This window comes from Clupea harengus, chromosome 12 (genome assembly GCF_900700415.2).
Source record: "Clupea harengus chromosome 12, Ch_v2.0.2, whole genome shotgun sequence".
Taxonomy (NCBI): domain Eukaryota; kingdom Metazoa; phylum Chordata; class Actinopteri; order Clupeiformes; family Clupeidae; genus Clupea; species Clupea harengus.
Genome location: NC_045163.1, coordinates 26087123 through 26110987, shown reverse-complemented (window position 1 = coordinate 26110987; position 23865 = coordinate 26087123). Strand labels below are relative to the sequence as shown.

Sequence of the window (23865 nt, the reverse complement as noted above, 5' to 3'; positions counted from 1 at the left end):
AAAAAAAAAAACCCTGCAACTAATTCAAAACAAATCTTTTGCTATTTCTGCCCACATGTGCTACTGCTACTAACCCCCCTGTTGTAGTATAAAGTTGAAGGGTTTTAGGTAATGGCAATGGCTTTGTTTGTTGAGACGTCTTGTCATTGTTTGGAGGCACCGACTGACAAAAGCCAGCTTATCCAGCCAGAGGAAGAGGGCCCTGTGGAACAGTGTGCTCTGTGTGTTTTTCCAGCAGACTTACAGGGTGAGGCCAGTCAAAGAAGAGGTGGAAGTGGAGCCAGGCTGGTAAACACAGCTGCGGCGGGCCGACTCCATTGTCCTGCGAGCCTCCGCGACGCATCAGAATTCCTTAAAGAGGAGGGCGGAAAGGCAAGGGGTTGCACTGCATTCTGTCCTTGGGTATATCCAGCGTTCGAGTGTTGTTGGGCTCAGTCCTCAGAAATGCCTGCCCCTTTGTGTTCTTTAGGCTCTCTATTGTCTGAAGCCACATTCCACAATTCTGACACGGCGAAGGGCTTGTGAAGCCTCTCGGCAGAGGAGCCTGCTATTTCTGTAGCTCATAATGATCACATCAAACCCACTTTGGGGTTCTCACACATTCTGTAACCATAGAGACTGGAATGTGCTGTAAGAGACCCAGGGGGAAACGTCGGAGGATCTAACTGTGACTTTGTAATGTGAAATGTGAATTGTTTCACTACAATGTTATATTGTCCCCTACACCTCTATTTGGAGAGCATGATTGCAACAGCAGTGTACAGGTGCTTGTCTACACCCCCCCCCCCCACCTCCCCACATCCATCAGCCTTCAAACACTGCCTTCCTCTCCTTCCTTCCTCCGCCCAGGGTCAGCCTTTCCTGGATGTCACACCCTTAGTCTGCTCGCTGATCTGAGGAAGACCTGCGCCGTTAATCTACTGAAGGGTGTGACCCACTCTGGCTGTGGGACACATGTTCACACATACATGCATGCAGCTCTATGTAGGCAGCCAGCTATAAGGTCACATGCTAAGGTACATGCACACACAAACACACACACACACACACACACACACACACACACACACACACACACACACACACACACACACACACACACACACACACACACACACACACACACACGCACACGTCACGCGCACACCTGGATAAACATGCACACACTCACAACCCCTAAAACAAACAGATTGTTCTACTTGATTTTGTGTGTCAGCAGCAGTGTCAGCAGAAAGCAACAGTGCTAACCACAGAATGGACAGTGTCGTAAGTTGTAAACACTGCAAGCCAACAGACAGATTACAAGTGAGCCTGTGTCATGCCTATAGTGGCACATTGTTATCACCAAGTAATGTGTTGCAAACGTTTAGGTTTGTTATTGAATTAAGGCATTTCGGACAAAAAGTTTTTTTTTTCTGGGACAATCCAATTCTTTCACAGACCTGATCTGATCTCTTCATCTGATGTGTGCCGTCAATAAGAGTTATACCACGTGGAGCGGAGCGGAGCGGAGCAGACAGCAAGCATTCCAGGTATGCAGAGAGTGTCAACCTTCAGCGGGGTCTGCTCTTTCAATTAGCCGTCTGTAGTTCCCTCCAAGTCACCCCCCTGAAGGATCAAACGTGTGGATCTGCTGTTGTCCACTCCTTACAAGACATCACTAAGCACTAAGACATTGATAGAATCTCTGTAAGCACGCTTAAGTTGAAGAAGGGACCGGAGAGTTGAAGTCAGGTTTCTGGAGTTTATTTTCGCCGTGGAGACCCCCTCTCAGCTTGGTGCTCAGAGCAAGGCCTACCTGATAGCAGAATGTGTAGGCATTTATACATTTCAGTCAGGTAGAATACAATAGAAGAGGGGATGACCACACCCTTCAGGTGAGAGGAAGGGGGAGACAGTGGGGGTGAGGGGTTCACCTATGGGGGGGGGGGGGGGTGATACTATGGCACAAAGGGTCTTAGCAGGAAGGAGCCTATCTGGGGGGGGAAGGGTTCACAAGCCACTTGTTCAGGTCTCAGTGAAACAGACGGAGTACACATCCAAAATGAGTTGCAGATACAACATAAGGAGTTAATGTCTTACAACAACAGAATAGCAATATTTCCAGTTCCATCAACATCCACTTTAAAGCACGGATGCAGAAATGATGAAGACCAATCATGCATACATCAAGCACTTTGAGCTGCATTCTTTTGCATGAAAGGTGCTATATAAATAAAGTTTTATTATTATTATTATTATTATTATTATTATTATTATACTCCCGTTGCACCACAGCTGCATCACAAAGCAACTCTAACACCATTATTAAAAAACATTATTTGATGGGACCATTAATGGATCAATAATTGACCATTATTTGATAAACAAGATGCAGACACTTCACTGCTATAATGACAGCTTAGAGGAATAAGTGGTGTGGACGTTTCGTGCTTGTGCAGTGCCACACCCCCTGAGGTCACAGGAGACAGTTGAGGCCGGAGTCGTTACGGCTTTAACTATGCAGGTTATGTCATCTGTGTTCATTAAGCTTTAACCATGCAGGTTATGTCGTCTGTGTTCATTAAGCTTTAACCATGCAGGTTATGTCATCTGTGTTCATTAAGCTTTAACCAGGCAGGTTATGTCATCTGTGTTCATTAAGCTTTAACCATGCAGGTTATGTCGTCTGTGTTCATTAAGCTTTAACCATGCAGGTTATGTCCTGTGTGTTCATTAAGCTTTAACCATGCAGGTTATGTCATCTGTGTTCATTAAGCTTTAACCATGCAGGTTATGTCCTGTGTTCATTAAGCTTTAACCATGCAGGTTATGTCATCTGTGTTCATTAAGCTTTAACCATGCAGGTTATGTCCTGTGTGTTCATTAAGCTTTAACCATGCAGGTTATGTCCTGTGTGTTCATTAAGCTTTAACCATGCAGGTTATGTCATCTGTGTTCATTAAGCTTTAACCATGCAGGTTATGTCATCTGTGTTCATTAAGCTTTAACCATGCAGGTTATGTCATCTGTGTTCATTAAGCTTTAACCATGCAGGTTATGTTGTCTGTGTTCATTACTGCTTTATATGTCCTCTGTGTTCATTAAGCTTTAACCATGCAGGTTATGTCCTGTGTGTTGATTAAAGGTTATGTCCTGTGTGTTCATTAAAGGTTGTGTCCTGTGTGTTCATTACAGCTTTAACCATGCAGGTTATGTCCTGTGTGTTCATTTAAGGTTATGTCCTGTGTGTTCATTAAAGGTTATGTCCTGTGTGTTCATTACAGCTTTAAGCAGGCAGGTTATGTCCTCTGCTTGTCTTTGCCTTTCAGCGGCCTAAACAGTTCGATGACCACCACTGGGATTAAGAGTCTTAATCCCCCCCCACCCGTCCCCCCCCACCCGTCCCCCCGCCCCACCCGTCCTCCACCCTCTGCACTCCGCCCTCTGTCTCCGTGAGGAGTGTCTCGTGGACGTACATGGAAAGAGACAGAATGGGGTCTCCAGGGGCTTCCATTAATCCCCCCCCCCCCAATCTGCATCCCCTAAGTGCTGCTGCTCCAGGATCAGCTTTCTCTCGTGTGTAATAGCCACGCTAACCAAAGGCAGAAGCCATCGCTCGTGCAACGCCACCCCCGCCCCTCCCCCAGAACAAAATACAGACAATGAATGATGTCACTGTCTGTGAAGGGTGATCTAAGTCCCCGTAAATGTGACTGAGCTTGTCCGGTCAGCACGGAGCAATGACATCAGCCAATCAATTTTATAGATCATGTTGTCGAGTTGTCGAGATGATGACAATGGGGGATTGGTATGTGTGGAATGGTGCCAGTATATTTGGATGGACTTCAAAATGTGTGTGATATAAAATGTGTGTGGTTTCAAATGTGAGTGATTTCAAATGGTGCAACTCTCAATCTGTCTGTCCGACTGTAAGAGTTAAGCAGCTCATCTTCTCTCAGCACGTATGCTAGTGTAAGTAGGCGTGCGTGTATATGTGTGTCAGAAACTAAAACGAATGACCCCCCCATCATACCTACATTCACACACACACACACACACACACACACACACACACACACACACACACACACACACACACACACACACACACACACACACACACACACACACACACACACACACACACACACACACACACACACACACACACACACACACACACACACACGCAGGGAATGAAGACTAAAGTACATTTGGGTGTTCCGGCTGCACCAGCTGGCGAATGAGATCAGATGTCACAGGAATGCCTCCCGGCACTGAAGCTCCTGATATATGACTTGAGGTTTGGGCGGCCACACTTTTGTTCATCCCTTTACAAACCTGAAAGAGAAGGGTTCTCTGTGACACAGAAGCAAAGTATCAGATGTCCTCACGGAGAATTAACCTTCAGAACGTGCCGGATCCTCTGTGCTTTTGGGGCCTGTGGCCCTGTGCTACCTGAAAAAGCTATTTACCGCCTCTGTTCAGCCCGGGAGTTATTAAAGTCCGGGGCTCTACGCACACTCACGGCAGCTTTACTTGTGCTGCTACTGCTGTTTGTGTTTGACTATGTGCTTTCTGTTTCATATGTTGCATAATCCCAGATTGATTCCAGAGACTGCCCACAAGCATTCTTTGTGGCATCCTCTTGGTCGAGGGGGAAAAAAAAACACTCGATAGCTGATAGTCAGGACGCAGCAAGGCTGTCTTTCACCCTCTCCCCCCTTTCTCTCTCTCCCTCTCTCTCTCTCTCTCTCTATCTCTCTCTCTCGCTCTCCCTTTTTCTCTCTCTCTGTCTCTCTTTCTCTTTCTCTCTCTTGCTGTCCACTCTCCAAAGTGGAGCATTATGCAATCAAATATGTGCCTACACCGCAGTTCACAAATGGAGTGTGTGCGCTCACACAGGCCAGATCCACAGACTCTTTCCATTGACAACATGCTGTAAAAATTAAGGGAATACGAGGGAGGTGGTGTTGACTTACTCTATCAAACTCCAGTCTGCGGAGTCGTTTATGTAACAAACCAGCCAAAAACCATGAAAACCTTCGTGTTGTGACGTAAAGGACCACTTTCCCATGTTAGAATCCTAGGTACACAAAACTGGGTCAGGCTGTGGTGGAACATTCGAAAAAGACGCCCTGACCTGAGAAAGTTCGAGACGTTTTTTTGAAAATGACAGACCCCGAAGGCAGATGATAACTGAACTCCGATCCCTATTGGACGACCAAATAGTGTTTTTGTGTTATTCTCACATGAGCCAAGCCAACGGCTGGCTCTCCGTGCAGCTGAGGGACTGATAGTAATGGCAAACACATGGTTGGGTCTGCAGGAACATAGTGGCCCATATCGCAGGATACAGACCAGGCCTGTGTTCACTTTGAACAATCACAGACATTCAGTGCCTAACTGAATCAGTCAACGGTTGCTCAAAACAGCCACGGCTGACCTCTCCCCGCTCTCTCCGCTCCTCATTGAGAAACTTGGGCCCTATTAGACCTTTGCAGTGGAACATGTCCGTATGTCAAAGTGCGCTGAATTCCGTATCCATGGTGACCATGTTAGCTTTTTCAAGAAATAGCACAACGGCACTGCACATCTCAACCCATAGAGGTGAAGCAACACTGTCCTATAACAATCATCAGACATCATTGTTTCAGACATTACCTTGAAGTGGATTGACAGTGTTCACTTGCAACTTGATACAATACAAATAGACAATGGCAGGATTATAAAGCATAGATGGTACATTCTCAAGAATGAAAGGTAATCCTCTTTGACAGGAGCAATAAGCACACGTCACTAATCCTGATCAACAGACATGGCTGACACATGTATGATGCACCTGTAGTCTGTTACAATGAGGACAGACAGGATGGAAGATTAGATAGTGTCTGTAAACATTTCACATATACAATAATGATGTACAATAATAATAATCAAAAGTCAAATATATGTCAAAACTGCCCTGTTGGGAGACAGCAAGAATGACATGTGTGTGCAATGCATTACACAGATTGTGTAGCAGGTGAAAAGTAAACAAGTATTCCACAAACTTTATTTCCTTCTTCATTTTTAAACATTGTAATTGTACTTGCACTCTGGAGAAAGCTTACTACTCACAAAGAAAAACAAATCTTAATGTTTCTCTTTCGACCACCATCTCGTCATCTGTGTCAGATTCTACTGTATTCTTTGACTGTTCCAGTAATTCCTAATGTGTTTAATTAACATTAATATACCATATTTACATAAAACATGTATATCCTGCATCAATGTGATCCACAGTGACTTCCATCTTTATCTATTCCAATATATGCGCCCCTATGCTGGTGGTGTAATGGGTTATTTGCGCCATCTAGTGCTCAACTTTATTATAGGTTGGGAGGACGTTGAGAAATACAAGCCATCTAGGTACATTTATTACCAGATAATGCTTTAATGTAACAATTTCAGATTACACCTTCATGGTGTTCATTTCTAAGATTTTAAATCTCAAACAGGTTCTAGAACTGCTGACATAAGTTGTTTTGTGAGAATATAACAAAATAAAAAAGTATAACTGTAACTGTAAATGTAACTTCAGTTGAAAATTAAACTTTTGTTTAAAATGTTAAAAATCACTATTGACAGAATTATGAAGACTGCCACAATGATACATTATTTTATCTAGTTAAATGTGGCTAAGAAATTCCAAACACATGGAATATTACATGTCGGGGGATTAATGTATGTGTCGGCACAAACCCCAGCAGACTATTGTGTTTGGACAGGATAAACCAACTATAAATGTTAGTACATTGTATTTCATAAAAACATCTACAGAGTGTCATTAGTATGCTCAATGAGCTCACTCTAAAGGATCCAACAAACAGGGGAGGAAGACTTTACTGTAACTACAGTTCATACTCATTCAGTTCATACTCATTCAGTTCATACTTATTCAGTTCATACTTATTCAGTTCATACTCATTCAGTTCATACTCATTCAGTTCATACTTATTCAGTTCATACTTATTCAGTTCATACTTATTCAGTTCATACTCATTCAGTTCATACTCATTCAGTTCCTACTCCATTTCTGGTCACAATGTTGACAGGTTAAGCTGTGCTGAGTTTTTTAAATATAGGAAGACAAAAACATTTTTAAACGGTGACAATATCCTGGATGAAAAATTCCATAAAAACTGTACAGCTTCAAAATAAAGCTGGCGAGGCCCTCTAGTGGTCATGTTTCGCATAAGCAAAGCTGCACTAGCCTGACCAGACAACACCATTAACACTTTACTCTTAGCCTCGGTCATTGGACTGTTATGGGAGTCAGCACATCCTGTCCCTAGTCATCAAGAGCGTCAGTGTGCAGTTATACAGCCGTTTCATTTCACCGTTGTCATTTTTCATTGTCATTTGTCATTGTCATTGTCAACCGTGTCATGTTTTGGCAGGAAGGAAGATTCAAGTAAAGTGTTACACCATCCACTGACTAACCGTGGATCAAGCCAGAGGTTTAACATTTAGACATTTACATTGAGTCATTTAGCAGACGCTTTTGTCTAAAGCGACGTACAAGGGAGAGAACAGTCAAGCTACGAGCAGTAGAGACCTAGTGTAACAATAAATACTATTTTACATAAGAATAGAAAAAAAAAGTGCAGGAATGTAACTGCTGTAAGTGCCAGTTTAAAGTAACTGATTGCTCTTTCTGTGGCCAAATGAAAGCAGCCTGTGTATCTGCTGCCATGTTTTCATCCTACATTTCCACACCGCAGTTTCATGGCCAACCAGTCCAGACATGTCAGACATCTTTGCACTTCTCTCCCTATCCATTATAAATCTCCTTTGATTGATTGATGTTACAGATTGTATGCATTTAACCAGGTGCTGATGTGTGTTTGTATAACCACTGTCTCTGGGGATCCTTTCCTGATGTTTGTGAATAGCATGAGTTAAGTTAACATGCAATAACTGTGTCATAGACATGAGACATAGGGTTAGTGATCTTCCAAAACTGCTTTTGGATGAGAAACATTGAAATAAGACTCATAGAGAGATTCTTTTTCATTCAGCGCAAGGACACTGTCTGGAAGATGCTTAGAAACATTGAAATAAGACTCAAAGAGAGATTACATTTTATTTTCATTCAGCGCAAGGACGCTGTCTGGAAGATGCTGGTTAGCCTGCTGGCACACTTGTATGCTTCATGGTTTATTTGTGAGAAACTTACAGGTCTGTTGTGGTTTTTAACTTCACTGCTGGTAGAGTGCACAGCTGCATGTCATAGTCTGACAGGGACTTCAGTTCTGTTGCTCCTTTAAATCAAAGACCTGCAAAATCTACCAAAATATGATGAAGTGTGTATATCTTATAAAAAGCATAGCCTAATTCTTCTTGAAGTACAAATCTAGCATCTGCATGCTGTTCTACGGATTCTGTTTCTTTAAAGGGACTGCATTACTGCTCCATCTCATCAAACAGGAGATCGTTTGTTACTTTTAAAAATAGCTCAGAATGAAACTGAAGATTTCTGTACGGAGAGAGACAGCAGAAGATTGTAAAAGAATGAATAGTGGTCTGGGTAGTGGATAGTGGATGAGTATTTTATATCAGTGTGATAGCATAATAATGTATTAATACAACATTTACATACATACTGTACACAATTACTGTATAGCCTATTAGGCTTTACCTCCAAATAAGACTCAGGAGCACGATGACCACTAGACTATGACTACTTGAAAAGAAAACACCCATTACAGGAGACAATGAAGAATCATTCATCAAAGCAGGGTCAATTGTAATTACGCTATACAAAACAGGTGAGCAAATGTTTCTCTGAGCTTGCAAAGTTACTTCCTTTACCACTTAACCAATTCCATACCTGCCTGCCCGTTTTCATGTATTTTCTGAGCCGAAGGTCACTGAGTGTGCCTTGATCCGCTTATAGAAATCAAGATGTGTACCCTGAATCCAAGGGTATAACTGTGAAGGGGTTATACGAACAGTACGTCTGTCAGATATTTGTACCATTTGAAACACCACACGTAGCACCGACACACACAAAACAACTCTTACTTTGCTTGCTCACCTGTAGCGCTATAAGCTTACTGTCCAGCTACACGTAAAGCACCAACGTTACTGAAGGAATCAGGCTACACACCCTTTGGTAGGAACCAGTTGGGCATTGATAACATTAATTGACTGGCTGGCGAGGATTGGTAGTGGGCAAATCCCGACAGGGGCGGGGCAAATTCCCCGCTTGACACCACTCCGTGCAGGTATACTTTGTATCTGATGAAGCTGCCCTATTGACTTTAAAGTTAAACGGGGGTCTGTTTGAGGTGTGGATTGAGACCAAACATGTCCCGAATACCCAGGATTTGCGACTAAATGGAAGGAAATCCCTCTGCCGTCGGAAAATATGGATAACTCTGCTGACTTTTGGAAAAGTATTTTGTGGTGGTGGAGGGGGTTTCCTCTGCTATTATTCGTTGTCAGTCAAACAATCGCAGGTAAGTTTTGAGCAGAGGTGCAGGGATAAGATGATTGCGATAACTCCGCGGATCTTCGCTTGTCTGCTTTGTTTCGGATCCACGTTATCGGATACAATTCATTGAACTTCATTCGGTTCGTGCAGAAACACAATTGTACAAGCGCACAGATGGAAAAAAAACTATGGGCTGCAATTAGTGTTGCACAAATAGCAGGCAAAGGCTTAAACAGGCTCAGACGGTGTTTTATTAAGAACGCACATCTGACGTACACATTTGACGTACTCTGTTTTGTCCCAGTGTTAGAATTCAGTGTGTCTTCATTTTACATGCATTTGACAATAGTGCACTCCGAATTGGTGATTATTTCATTCAGTGCAATTCAAATTATTTCTGTAGGAGGAAGTCTGCACTCCTATGTGGATGGTCTCAGCAATGCAACAGTTATTTGTAATCAGTTTAATCGTCTTAATAATAATCCCATTATTAAGGCAGCATAGTCTCACAGAGGAGACAAAGACCTGCATATTAAAGAGTTTAGATTGAATATGTGTCAATAGGCTATCTGTGTCAATGTAAGACAGTATTACAGGCCTTTGGACGCATTAAATGAAGGATATATATAAAATGTTACCGCAAATGATTCTAAATGACTCTCAAATTTGGATAGGGTTTGTTTTGTTGTTGTTGTTGTTGTTATTGTTCTGTCCTGCAACTAATGTTGCTGCAAATGAGTCATCTAACAAAATATTCTCCCTTATTTTGGTTCACAATCTTATTTTTTTCCCCTTACAAATACCGTCTGGGTGCTCTGTCCTATTATAAAGACAGTCCAGTTTTGTTCACCTCATTCTGTAGATGTTCTGTGGGCTTGATTGTAATTGGCTACCGATCAGGCCACGTGCAAACTGCTGCAGAAAGAGATGAAGGTCTGGCCTACACTAGCTGACCCACTGTGCTTAAAAGGGGTTGAGTGCATTAACATTCATTAATTGACTTCAGATAAACCATTAGGGGTAGCAGACATCACGGTTCTGCACCCAAATCCTGGTGCTATAGCCAAAGGCTACTGGGGCAGTTTGTTGAACTTCTGCCAAAGAGCTGATTAGACTGGTTAGCACTCATCGTAAAGATTAAGAGGAATGTTTTTTTTTAGTAATATAAGCTTTACATGCCCTGGTAATATTGGAAGAGGGTACCTCCAAATCATCGAGACTTGAAATGGTAATGCGACTGGATAAATCATGCTTCTGAGGGTTTGTTTGGTTTCTGAGTTGTTAATGTATAACTAAAACCAGAATATGCTACCCTCCTTTAAAAGTTAGCAATAGGTGAACAATAGATTACAATAAAATCTGAAGTCGGAAAATAGGGGTGAACATTAGGAATTCCTTATGTGAATGTCTACCATGCACACCTATACTCAGAAGACAGTAGTTATTTAATACATATTGAAAGAAATTATTCTTCATTGTAACACAAAATCTATACACTCGGAAGATGATTGGAATAGATACAATAATGAATAAAAATATTTGCAACAGAATTTTTTGGGGGGTCAGATTTAATCTGTTCTCTCCTCTGCATCCGGCTCTAATCGTCTTTCTGGACTGCGGACCATTAAACTCAGATTAGAGAAAGTCTGAGACTTTTTAATGCAGCAGAGAGATGCAATTAGTCATTAGTCTAAAACTGTAGAATTAGGCTTAACGAGTAAATTAGAAAACTGCCCCATCGTGAACAACAGATTGCATACCTATTGTCTTGAAAGGAAGTATAGATCATGTTTGTGTTTTGAAATGGGAATATCAGATTACTTAGACCCTGTTTTGCGCCATATGGGCACAGATTATTTATCACAGATTATATTGTTGACAAGGCAAGGCTAGTTTACTCCACAGGGACTAGCGTGCAAGTATACACTTTAATGGAATAGACAGACACAGATGGAGGACTTAAAGTAAATTGAATGATGTCTGTTTAAGCATGCTGGTGGTAGGCATGTGTACACAACAGACGTTAAAGCCTGTAGACAGGGCTACAGATCTAGGGTCAGGGTTTGGATCCAGGGACTGGTCTCGAGAGTAGAGTAGGCTACTCTGTCCTGATTTAGGTCACCTTTTTCGAGATTCCTTTTTTCCCCAACAGATTCTTGTGGGGTTGTTATATTACATGTGTCAACTTTGATCATCAAGTTTCAAAAGCAGGAAAAGAAAAACTACCTCTGCAATATTTTCTGCTATGTTTCTGCTAAAGTATTCCACTTTAAAATGGCATGTCATGGTTCTTCCTATCGCATGGCGCAATGTATATTTTAGGTCACTATAATTATAGTGTTGTAAACAGCTCTTGTGTCAGAATGATACAATCTGGGTGCACCATGTTCACAAAGACTGTTTTGCTACACATAACACTACTTCACGTAACACTGTAACACTAACAGCTGTTTATGAATCCATCCATCCTGCTTTCACAGCCTCATTCTACGGGGATGGCTTTGTGTTGCTGAAGGCTGTAGAGTCGTCCGTCCGGACCTCGCTCCACGTCCGCTTCCGGACCGCCCACAGCAGCGGGGTGCTCTTCCTGGCCGCCGGGGACACGGACTTCTGTCTGGTGGAACTTCATTCAGGACGCATTCAGGTGATGATTCATGAGGCCCATGTTTCTCTCTAAAGGTTGTAATTGATCAGGTAGAAATGTACCACATCATTTTTAACAATAATAAGCTATCACACTGATTAACATAGGTCTATCTCATTGCATTTAGTTGATGTTTATATGGTAATGCCTCGTCTGCTTGGCCAGTAGTACAGTAAAATAGTATTCCTCCACTTCCTGTTTTGGCACTATTTGTAGTTCATTCCTGAGAAATGATACAGACAGCTAAATATTTGTTTGAAGGAGATGACTGTGGGTACTACTGATCTGATAGCCTGGCACACATACATGTATTCCTTAGACTTGGAAGCAGTAATTACACAGAGACTGCCTTTGGGAAAGAACTAGAAGCAGGTGATCTTGTGTTGCTGCTCGAAAAAAAAAAGTCACTGACATCTTCAAAACAAGTCCATTCATGATTTTTCTGAAGGGGAGATATTACCCTCCAGATATTCACACCTATACTCGTAAATTATGTGCCATCACAAATATCCAGAGTATGACACATCCCTCATCCTAAATGTGCGTTTACGCCATTCTACCTCACTACCTTACTTTATTTTCATCAACTTCATAACTCTCCATACTCATAATTGTTTTAATGTTACATTAAGTGTTCCCTTTTCTAACAAACTCTTAAGATGAATACCTTATCAGATGTCAATATTTTGAAAGACCTATGAATGTCTCTGTTTTTCCGTGTCGCAGGTGTCGATGGATCTCGGGTCTGGCGTCCGCAGTCTTCGCTCAGAGAAAGGTGTCCAGCTGAATGACCTGGTTTGGCACACCATGGAGCTCCGACAGGACCAGCGCAACGTCACGCTGACCGTAGACAAACATTCCCACACCAGCCTGAGGATGCTCGGACCGGACCTGGAGCTCAGTATCCAGGACGGCTTGTTCGTGGGTGGGCTGGGAGGCCTGGAGAGGCCCTACCTCTCGACAGAAAGGATGCCCGTTGGCTTTAGAGGCTGCTTGGACGAAGTGCTGTTCAACCAGCACAACCTGCTCTCCTCCCTCAGGCCGTACTCAGGCTATAAAACAGTTCACGAGGTGTCGCTCGGGTGCAGCCCAGAGTTTTCCGCCAGCGCGGACGACTCCATAAACTTCTTCAGCTCCAGGGCCTACATGTCCCTCCCGACGTGGGACATGGCCCAGGAGGGGGTTTTTGAGTGCCAGCTTCACCGGTCGGCCAAAGACGGGATTATCCTCTACAGTTCTGCCAGTGAAGGGCACTATATTGCCATTGAACTGCAAGATGACCATGTGGTGGCTGTGATCGGGGCAGCGACCATGAAGACTAAGCTTCGTTCCCCATTGCCAGTTAGTGAGCACGACTGGCATCAGGTGAAGCTACACCTGTCCACACTGACTGTCCATTTGTGTGTGGGCGCAGACATGCAGAACTCTAGTTTGGGTCTGCACACCAATGCCCTCCAACTCAGTGGGCCTCTTTTCATTGGTGGCCTTGATGGTAATACCCGTGTTCAGGCCAGAAAGAAGGGTCTGCGGTCTCTTGCAGACAAACAGATAGGAGGAGGGTCACTCAGAGGATGTCTGAAACACATCCGAGTCAACGCGCAAAAGATGGGCTTGCCAAATGCCATGGTGACAAAAGATGCTTCTGTTGGCTGTGAGACTGAAACCTTTGACTCAATCACGACACCCAGCCCAATCCCTGCCCCTGGGAATGGGTCAGTGGGTGTATCCGGAGCGGACTGCAAGAGAGGACAAAGCTTTCTGGTCCTCGAAAACCTGATCGTCCCAGAGGGGGGTCGGGCTCCCTTGGGATTTCAACACGTCAAGATGAACGTGGAAATACGAAGCTTAGGGATCAGTCAGTCCCAGATCATGTTCCGCATTGCGGAGCAGCCAGTTCATGGCCAGCTAAGGCTGGACGTGGATCCAGAGCAGGAGGAGCATACCTTCAGCCTCCTGGACCTTTGGCACGGTCGGGTTATGTACGTCCATGGGGGCTCGGAGGACCAGGTGGATTTCTTCATATTTTCAGTGTTCAGCAGCAGCAAGAGACAGTTACCGGCCTGCATTAGGGGGAACAAGCTCCACAGGTTCAACATCAGCATCACACCCAGCAACGACGCTCCTGAGCTCAGCTTTCCAGAGGGAAGCCTCTTTGTCCTGCTGGAACAGTCCAAACGCCGACTTACCACTGACATGTTAAGGGTTATAGACCCAGACAGCAACTCCACGGACCTGATATTTACAGTGCTTGGTAATCTAAATACAGACGCTGGCTTCCTAGAGATCGAGGATGACCCTGGCCAGGCAATCAAGAACTTTTCGTACCTAAATCTGGAGCAGGGAAAGGTTTATTACGTCCACACAGGCATTATTACGAACTCTCGAATGGCCCTGAGGGTGAGCGATGGAGACAAGGTCAGTAACACGGCGGTGCTCAGGCTGATGGCGGTGCCGCTGGAGTACAAGGTCGTGAATAACACGGGAGCGGAGGTGACCCAGGGCGGATGGGCCCTCCTGAGCTCCACCCACCTGGCGGTGCAGGTGAACGTGGCTCAGCAGGTGGTGGAGCTGCGCTACGACGTGGCAGAGCCCCCTCAGTACGGAGAACTCCAGAGGCTGCACTCGAGCGGAGAGTGGAAAAACACGTGGATCTTCTCGCAGAAGCTTCTGGAAAAGGACCGGATCAGGTACCTGAGCACGTACCTGGGCTCCCATCCAGGGAATGTGACCGACAGCTTTAGGTTCAGGGTCACCATCGGCTCCACAACTACGGAGGAAATGTTGTTCCCTATCGTAGTGCAAGGGATTCACTATAAAGTCATCAAGAGCAAAATGGAGGTTGATACAGAGCGCAGGGTGACGCTAACCCCTCAAGACCTACGGGCTGTCTCCAAGGGTATGAAAATCTTAGAGAGCGACCTTTACTTTTTATTGCTGTCATTACCAAAGAAAGGAGACTTACTACTTGACGATAAGGTGTTAAGGATTAACTCCACTTTCAGCCAAAAAACATTTCTGATCTGAAACTGCATTATGAGATGGAGACCGTTTCATCTATCAACACAAAGGACTCGTTCACTTTTCTGATATTTTCCAAATATTCTTATTCAGGGAACCATGACTTCAGATTTATCATCAAGGCATCTACACAGAACATTGTTTTAACGAATCTTGGGCTTGTTTTGATGGAGGGGGAAAGTAAAGTTATTACCAGAGATAAGCTGTTTTCTGAGAACCCCACCTCAGGTGAAATGCACTATAAAGTCATCAGCAGTCCCAAACATGGGAAGTTAAAAAAAATCAACCTTTCCAGTTCCACTACCAATAATGAGAACATTTCACAGTTCTTAAACCAGGATATTCTTGATGGGCGTCTCATGTACGTCCATGATGACAGTGAAACAACTTATGACGAATTCACTTTCCTTGTCTCTGTGACTTCAATGAAAGATGAGACTGCTGTAAACGGAACCTTCCGAATTTCCATTCAACTAGTCAACGACGAAAAACCTGTCCGTGTGGTTGATAAAGTCTTCCATGTGGCGAGGAACAGTCAGAGATTGCTGACATTGGAGGACTTGTGTTACCATGACGCCGATTCGGACTTTGACGACGGACAATTGGTCTACACTAGACGAGGGATTCCCATGGGTGAGATTGTCTTAGTGAACGACACGTCACAGAATCTGTACCAGTTTCACCAGAAGGACTTGGAGGAGAAGAGAGTTCTGTTTGTCCACGAAGGGGTGAGCTACGGTCGATTCGTCCTCTTTGTTTCAGATGGGAGGCACTACACGTCCACCATCTTGGAGGTCATTGCTCAGGACCCATACATTAAAGTGGCCAAAAACACAGGACTGATGGTACAGAAGGGAAATGAAGTAGTCTTGACTTCAGCTAACTTCACCATCACCAGCAACCTGGACATTCGAGACGATCAGGAAATGACATTTGAACTTTTCCTTCCCCCTAGTCACGGGAGTCTCACGTGCAACAGAGCAGCAGCTAAGATGTTCACCCAGCATGACATCAAGGCTGGTCATGTGATGTATCAGCACAATGATGGCGTGAATCTTTCTGACTTCTTTAATTTTACCGTGAGTTTGAAAGGGTTGCGGCTGGACGCCAGTGTTGTTGTGAGAGTGTACCTCGAAAGCCACCAGGAGCCTCCACAAGTAATTAACAACAACCCCATTGTGGTGGAGGAAAATAAACCTGTTAAGATCAGCAAGACACAGCTCGAGGTTAGTCGCATCATTCATTTTCAACACGATAGCTTTCATTCTGAACACTTACAGGGCAATGTTCATTCACCTGGACTGGTAGCATAACCAAGTTATGCTGGGCCCCTGTGCAAGACAACCTGAGATTAGTTGCATCATTCATATTCAACACGATAGCTTTCATTATGTTATGCTGGGCCCCTGGGAAGACATTTCTGTCTGATATGTCAGAGGGGCACACTCCTCCAGCCGAGGGGCACAGACGCCTGCCATGGGCCCTTCGTGACTTTGGGCCTACGTGTAGCTGCAGTGGCTGAACTACCTATAGTTACGCCCCTGAGCTGGACTATAAAAAGCATCTTAACATCTGCTTAGTGTAGAGAAGACTGTGGAGAGGAATCTAGAGAAAAGTGTAGAGAAGAGTTTAGAGAAGAGTGTGGAGAGGAATCTAGAGAAAAGTGTAGAGAACATTTAGTCATTTAGCAGACGCTTTTATCCAAAGCGACTTACAAGGATGTATACACATTTTTACATTTACACTGATGGCACACTGCACATCAGGAGCAATTAGGGGTTCAGTGACTTGCTCAGGGACGCTTCAACAGGGAATTGAACTAACAACCTTCGGATTACTAAAGGACTTCTCTACCTCCTGTACCACTGTCGCCCCAGACCCAGAGAAGAGTGTAGAGAAGAGTCTAGAGTAGAGTGTAGAGAAAAGTCTAGAGAAGAGTGTATAGAGGAATCTAGAGAAGAGTCCAGAGAAGAGTGTATAGAGGAATCTAGAGAAGAGTCTAGAGAGAAGTGTAGAGAAGAGTGTAGAGAAGAGTGTAGAGAGAAGTGTAGAGAAGAGTGTGGAGAGGAGTGTAGAGAGAGAGTGTAGAGAAGAGTCTAGAGAGAAGTGTAGAGAAGAGTGTAGAGAGGAATCTAGAGAAGAGTCTAGAGAAGAGTCTGCTTTTGTATGAAATGTTAACGTGAAAGGAATGGGCAAGATGAAAAATGATGCTTGCATTTGTGCTGTTGTTTACAGGTGACCCACAAGGACAACACTCCCTCTGAGATTGTGTATTCAGTGAAGGACGCTCCCTCTCACGGCTTCCTGCGTAGATCTGCAGGAGAGGACAAACCGTACCAGGGGACAAAGGGGAGGCCAATTCAGAGCTTCTCCCAGCAGGACATCGATGATGGACTCATTCAGTACGTCCATGTGGGCTCTGAACACGCCTCTGACACCTTCCTGTTGGACGTCAGTAATGGCCTAACAGAGGTCATCCACATCACGGTTACCATGGATGTAATCCCTCAGCACATCCCAGTGCAGGTCTCCAGTGTGACCCTGAAAGAGGGGTCCTCCAGGATCCTGAACAAGGACGTCATACAAGTCACCAACCACCACTTTTCAGGGCTCAACTTCTTGTACCAGATGACCGTAGCCCCACATTATGGCCAGATAGAGAACCTGAGGATCCCAGGGGTGGCCATCCCTTCCTTCACCAGATTACAGGTGATCCCCTTCACTTCTTTCCCATTCAGATTTACACTGTCACGTCACGTCACACGACCAGATGCAACTAGACCAATTGTGGGACGAGTAGTACGTTTGTTCGAGACAATGTGGGACATGTTACCAACGCTGAGAAATAACCGAACTTTAATACAATGATCTATCTAAGTGATCATTTATATTAGCTCGTAAACAGATACTTTGTCATCTAATCGATTCCACAGCACATCAGTTAGGCCATAAAAGATATACAGGCTACAGCTTTTGCTAGCCTATATGAAAGATTTGAAGAGCTGTCGCCTGGTAGCTTTAGCATTATTTGCAAAGTTTGTGTAAGTTTGTTTTTGTGACGTAGCAGAGGAGTTCACAGACCCGATATCTGCACAGTTTGATTGACGGCCGCCACAGCCTCTTGATAACCGCCTCCTTCACTGCTCTCTTCTCACCCATTGGATGAAAGCCAGGCTTTTAGATTTATTCGGAACTCGATCTGATAACTTTACACTGAATTACATATTTGTCTCAAAATCTGTAAACTACATTTTATGAGATCTCACTTAGATTTTTCAGAGATATAAATCTGTGTCCTTTTAATGCTGTGTTAATGTGTCTGCGCAGGCCGAGCAGGGCTTAATTCATTACGTTCACGATGGGAGTGAGTCGGTGGCCGATAATTTCACGCTGATCGCCAACGACACGGTCCTCCAGAGGCACAGCCTGCCGTGCGTCGTGTTCGTTAACGTCACCCCTGTTGATGACGAGGCTCCGATTGTCACAGTGAACAGGATTCTGAAGGTGAGCTTTCTCTTGTGCCCTGGGGTAAAGACTTTGGCCAGCGCGTTGGTACCATTTACTGTTCGGGAATCATTTTCATAACTAAGATTGCCACATTTATTTTACATTCTTGAGTAAATCATAATAATAAAATTTTTGCTCTGTGAACTATAGAACTGACTATCAATAAAAGATGGCCAAGCTAATGTAATCATTCTCTACATCTGTTCTCCTTTAGAGGGATGACAAGGAACAAATGTAAGAAAACCCTGAGTCAGACATACCAGGCATGCCATACCGGCCTCTAGTATATACAAGCATATCTACAAATCTGTTCATGATTGTGAGATTGCGTGTCCTGTGTAAACCATATCTAGAGAATCCTTTTCATGAAAATATTTTTCAAACTTTTTAAGTAGCTGATCTTTTCCATGAAATCTTATTCCGAGTATAGATCCAACAAAATGAGAAACAACATGTGTCTCATTTTGTTCAGATGCAAATACAGTGCACATTGTCACCACAAGGGGGCACACAAGGAAATAGTGATCATCCCCAAATCACTGGTATATTTTCTTAAGCAAAAAAATGTGTTCATTTCAATTTTAAATGTAAAAGTTGCAGTGAAAACCCTTTTTTTTGCTCGTGTTTCATTGCGAAGATTAGGGCGATTCTGTGACTCCCTCTCTTTCTGATCTCTCTTGTCGCTCTGTCTCAGGTGTGGGTTGGGTCCATCACAGAGATTACAGTAGAGGACCTCAACGCTGAGGACAAAGACTCCACGCCAGAGCAGCTGGAGTTCATCGTGACCCCTCCCACCAATGGACACCTGGCCCTCAAGAGTGCCCCCTCCAGGCCGATCCTGAACTTCACACAAGCACACATCCTGACCAGCCAGCTTGTGTTTGTCCATGGAGGTCCGTTTACACTTTATATCATCATCAATCATGAGTTTATGGGATTATTTAATATGATGACGATGGTTATTAATGATTAAAAGTTAAGACTTTTCATTGTGATGTTTCTTGTAGGTGCTGAAGTATTAACACAGTCTGAGTAGCAGTAACTTGGATTTGCCATCTTTTCTTTAGGTGCTCTGTCTGGTGGATTTCACTTCCAGGTCAGTGACGGGCAGAATCTCGCTGACCGACACACCTTTTCCACTGTGGCCCGCACCCTTGTTCTAAGCCTGGAGAGAATCTTTCCTCTGAAGGTTTTCCCAGGTAAACTGACCATTCAAACCTCCTCACTCTCACAGCCATATCTTGATTTTATGATAGACACCAGTCAGCACCTCTTTCACAATATTATCGTATCATAAAAGGATAAGGTCTGTCATTATGCTTTAATGGCATTTAGTTTTTCTCGTCATGTGAGCTCTGCAGTCTAATTAGTGATTTATAAATCTAAGATCATTCCACAGTGACGTTTTCCTGTATGATAATACTACTTGCACCTCAGTTGCATTAACTTTTCCTTGTTTCCAGTCATCCCACCAACACACGCACACGCACACGCACACGCACACGCACACGCACACGCACACGCACACGCACACGCACACACACACACACACACTCCCACCAACACCAAAGGGAGTTGTTCATGCTCATGCTATGTGATGTCATACTTCCAGCCTTATCTTTACTGATTACTGAGTAAACTGCATGTAATGCCTCTTATCACTTGTAAATTAAAGTCTACATGAAATTCTGCTCACAACAAGGTTAAGAGACTTTAGAGGGTGAAATACTAACTGCATTCAGTATTCAAATAAACTGCGGTTTCCAAAATGTTAGTACAAATAAGGGAATCCCTTCAACACCAGTCCTCTTTCTTCTTTCATCCAGGCACTTTGAAGCCCATTACTGATGATGATTTGCTGGTGGTAACCAATGACTTCAGTGACATCACCGGGAACCGTGTCATCGTCTTCAAAGTGACTCACCCACCAAAGCTGGGCAGATTGGTCAGGGTGACAGAAGATCACATAACAGAGGAAATATCTTCTTTTACGCAAAATATGGTTTGTGTTTTCTCATGTGTGTGTATGTGTGTGTGTGTGTGTATGTATGTGTGCGTGTGTATATGTGTGTGTGTGCGTGTATGTGTGTGTGTGTGTGTGTGTGTGTGTGTTGTGTGTGTGTGTGATTTCCCCTCATGTCTATCTTGTGTGTAGATACAGCTATCTAAAGGTGATAAAAAGAGAGATGATTTTGGTCATTGTTACACAGTATGAAAACACAAAAAGATATCTTGTGTGGCTGTCATAGCAGCTGCTGTACAGCAGGTTTTCATTGGTGCAGGCCATGCTGTGCCATGGCTTATTCAGCTAATTAAGGCCTTTGGCAGACTTTTCATTGCGTCAGCCGTGTTCTGTTATATCTGAAATCTTAACCTTGCCAGATCAGAGTGCTGTAAAAAAAAAGCCATGGCAAGGCCTTGGCCATGGCAAGCTGTGATATCAACAGCACTAATTTGATAACACCCTTAAAGATGCTGTATGGAAGAACTGTAGTTCACATATGTCCACATATGAACTATAAATAGCAACAGAATGTGAATGAATTAACGGCTAAAACTGGTTAGCCTATCAGCTAGCTCAAAAGCATGAGCACTTAAATTAAGACGTACAGGGGTCTTTTTGCCTCGATCCCACAATCTGCTGGGGAGTAGGAAATAATTTTAGCTCACTCGCCAACAGCTAGCCAGACTTATAGCTCCTTTAAATACAATGGCTTGACTGACCTTTAAACCTTGTTCCCTTTATTCAGTTTCTGTGTTATCATGTTTGCAGGTGAATGAGGGAGAAATCCTGTATGAACAAACTGACACTGATGCTGTTGGATGGGAAGCCACAGACTCCTTCACCTTTACCGTTCTGTCTTCTCTGGCCTCCGTTCAGCGACACACATTTCCGATAGACATCTCGTATGAAAATGGCGGCCCAGAGCATCAGATCTGTTCTTCTGGCTAACACTGGTACGTCTGTTCAGAGAAAGAATCAAGCAACCAAAATAGACATATTAAAATATGCTACTTCTCTACATTATGAGCCAATACTGTCTTTGTTTTTGTCATTCAGGTGCTATGGTGGCAGAAGGTGGAAAGGTCGTTATAGACAAGTCCAAACTTGACGCCTCCAACTTGTTGAAAAAACTAAAGGAACCAGGGAACCACACTTATGAGGTGTGGTACAGAGTGACATCTCTACCTAGCTACGGAGTGATTGCTGTGGGAGATCAGAACTTGACCGATGAGAAACCAGACTTCTCCCAGGTCATCATTGACCAGGATGGGATAACATACACGCACGACGACTCTGAGAACCATTACGACTATTTCTCCTTAGATGTTTGGTTGAATCAGAAAGGCGAAGCCGTCCAGCGGCCCCAGGAGCGGGCCGAGGTGGTGTCTGAGACCTTCGACATCACTGTCACACCCGTCAACGATCAGCCACCTGTGATGAAGACAGTGGACCCCACTCTGAAAGTGGTCCACGGGGACACAATCACCTTAACCCCTGAAAACCTCCACGTGGAGGACCAGGACACACCGCCAGAAGACGTTCATTATACTGTGATGAGCAAGCCCGACAATGGCTTCCTGTTCTTGAGAGACTGGCAAAACGAGTCGGGTCTGGCTTTCACCCAGGGCGACGTCAACAGCGGACAAGTTCACTTTGTCCAAGATGGAGACGCTGCCCCCGGAGTGTTCAACTTCAGTGTGACTGATGGAGTGCACCGCCCACTTCACCAGCTCCTGAGAGTGGAGGTGGAACAGGCCACCGTTACCATGGTGAACAACACGGGCCTCACACTCAGGCAAGGGCAGTCCACAGTCGTCTTTACCTCTAAGCATCTGGCAGCCGGGACTAATAAGAGAAAGGCAAACATTCAATACCACGTGACACAACCGCCACTTTATGGCAGCGTTTGCAAAGATGGAGAACAGGTGGTACAGTTTGACCAGGAGGACCTGCGGTCAGCGAAGCTGTCCTACCATATGACTCAGCTGACTTCACCTCAGGACAGCTTTGGGTTCACTGTCTCTGCCTCCTCTCAGGTGAACCTGACTGCTCAGGGGGTCAACATTACAGTCAGTCCGCTGATTCACATGAGCCGTCATGTGCGCATTCCGAGTGGCATCGCAGTGAAGTTGAGAAGAAATGTTATTGATGCCAGTGAGTTGGCAGCCTTAAGTGGCAACGACCCTCTTTTTGAGATCACCTCCCCTCCACAGCATGGCAGGCTGATAAAGTTTGGTCAGAGTGGCTCGTCCAAATCTGTGAAATCCTTCACTTTTCAGGATGTGATCCAAGGCAGGGTGGCCATTGAGGAGGACGCAAACATGACCGGTCTCCAAGGCAACTTGACTCTCCGGAACATGACCACAATCCACCATCTGAAGGATTCCTTTGAGTTTCTCCTGAGGGCCAAAAATGTCCAGCCAGCAAGAGGTGAATTCATGTTCACCGTTGTGCCATACAATCCTTTGAAGGGGATGCCTGTCATCACAGTGGACTCCGCGCACACTACTAAGTCACCGTTACTCAACAACACTGTCCACTCTGTATCTCCACTAAAACCACCCACAGGCTCGAGGCCACATAAGCACAAGCACAAGAATAAAGCCCGGAGTCGCTCGGGAGGACACAGAAACCATGGCAAGCCTGCAATCTCAACCGTGCCCAATACTGCCTCTGGAAAACATCCAACAACCCTAAAGAACGTCCCTGTGTGGGTTGAAACCATGCCAAGGCTTGCATCTGACCCACTCCTGATTATCCTGCCCTTCCTCGCTTGCCTCTTCCTCATCGTCATCCTCATCATACTGATCCTGGTCTTCCGGCACCGCAGGGAGAAGCGAGCCCGACACAACGTGATCCAGGAACTGACCGCAGCGATGCAAATGGACGAAGAAGAGGTGGCGAGAAGTCCTTGCCTGGGCACACCAGAGCGGAGTGTCGCTGCTCCGTCAGTGGTTGTCACACCTGTGAGATGTTGCCCAGGCAACCCCATCCTGGAAGGGGTGCACAGAGACATGGAGACGGCTCTAGTGGCTGGCATGGGGCCCCTTGACTCTCCATTCATCCTCTGCGCCTGGGCTCCAGTGGAACCGGAGTTCATTATAGAGGAGCCAGCCAGCGCTCCCACACTTGGACACAGCCAGTACTGGGTCTGACCCGTTAGAATCTGAGTCCAGAGAGGAGCCAGCCAGCGCTCCCACACTTGGACACAGCCAGTACTGGGTCTGA

The 23865-nt window shown here is 44.7% G+C and overlaps 2 protein-coding genes across 2 annotated transcripts; both read left to right on the top strand.

The window, feature by feature from the left end:
* The first annotated feature begins 9035 nt into the window (after positions 1-9035).
* LOC116222915 (chondroitin sulfate proteoglycan 4) lies at positions 9036-15162 on the top strand. Its single transcript, XM_031578143.2, has 3 exons — positions 9036-9488; positions 11944-12107; positions 12834-15162. Exons 1-3 carry the CDS (start codon positions 9398-9400, stop codon positions 15129-15131), a joined length of 2553 nt encoding a protein of 850 aa, XP_031434003.1. The 5' UTR covers positions 9036-9397; the 3' UTR covers positions 15132-15162.
* A 130-nt stretch (positions 15163-15292) lies between these two features.
* LOC105894592 (chondroitin sulfate proteoglycan 4-like) lies at positions 15293-21785 on the top strand. Its single transcript, XM_031578144.2, has 8 exons — positions 15293-16351; positions 17361-17834; positions 18453-18629; positions 19327-19525; positions 19700-19831; positions 20459-20634; positions 21406-21590; positions 21694-21785. The coding sequence occupies exons 1-7, from the start codon at positions 15293-15295 to the stop codon at positions 21583-21585; spliced, it is 2397 nt and encodes a 798-aa protein (XP_031434004.2). The 3' UTR covers positions 21586-21590; positions 21694-21785.
* The last annotated feature ends 2080 nt before the right edge of the window (positions 21786-23865 follow it).

Bases quoted from the DNA above. Each gene is read 5' to 3' on its own strand.
- LOC116222915 (XM_031578143.2), top strand. From the start codon at position 9,398: ATGGATAACTCTGCTGACTTTTGGAAAAGTATTTTGTGGTGGTGGAGG. The intron at 9,489-11,943 runs GTAAGTTTTGAG...CTGCTTTCACAG, and splicing joins TGTCAGTCAAACAATCGCAG to CCTCATTCTACGGGGATGGC. The intron at 12,108-12,833 runs GTGATGATTCAT...TCCGTGTCGCAG, and splicing joins TTCATTCAGGACGCATTCAG to GTGTCGATGGATCTCGGGTC.
- LOC105894592 (XM_031578144.2), top strand. From the start codon at position 15,293: ATGGAGGGGGAAAGTAAAGTTATTACCAGAGATAAGCTGTTTTCTGAG. The intron at 16,352-17,360 runs GTTAGTCGCATC...TGTTGTTTACAG, and splicing joins TCAGCAAGACACAGCTCGAG to GTGACCCACAAGGACAACAC. The intron at 17,835-18,452 runs GTGATCCCCTTC...GTGTCTGCGCAG, and splicing joins CTTCCTTCACCAGATTACAG to GCCGAGCAGGGCTTAATTCA.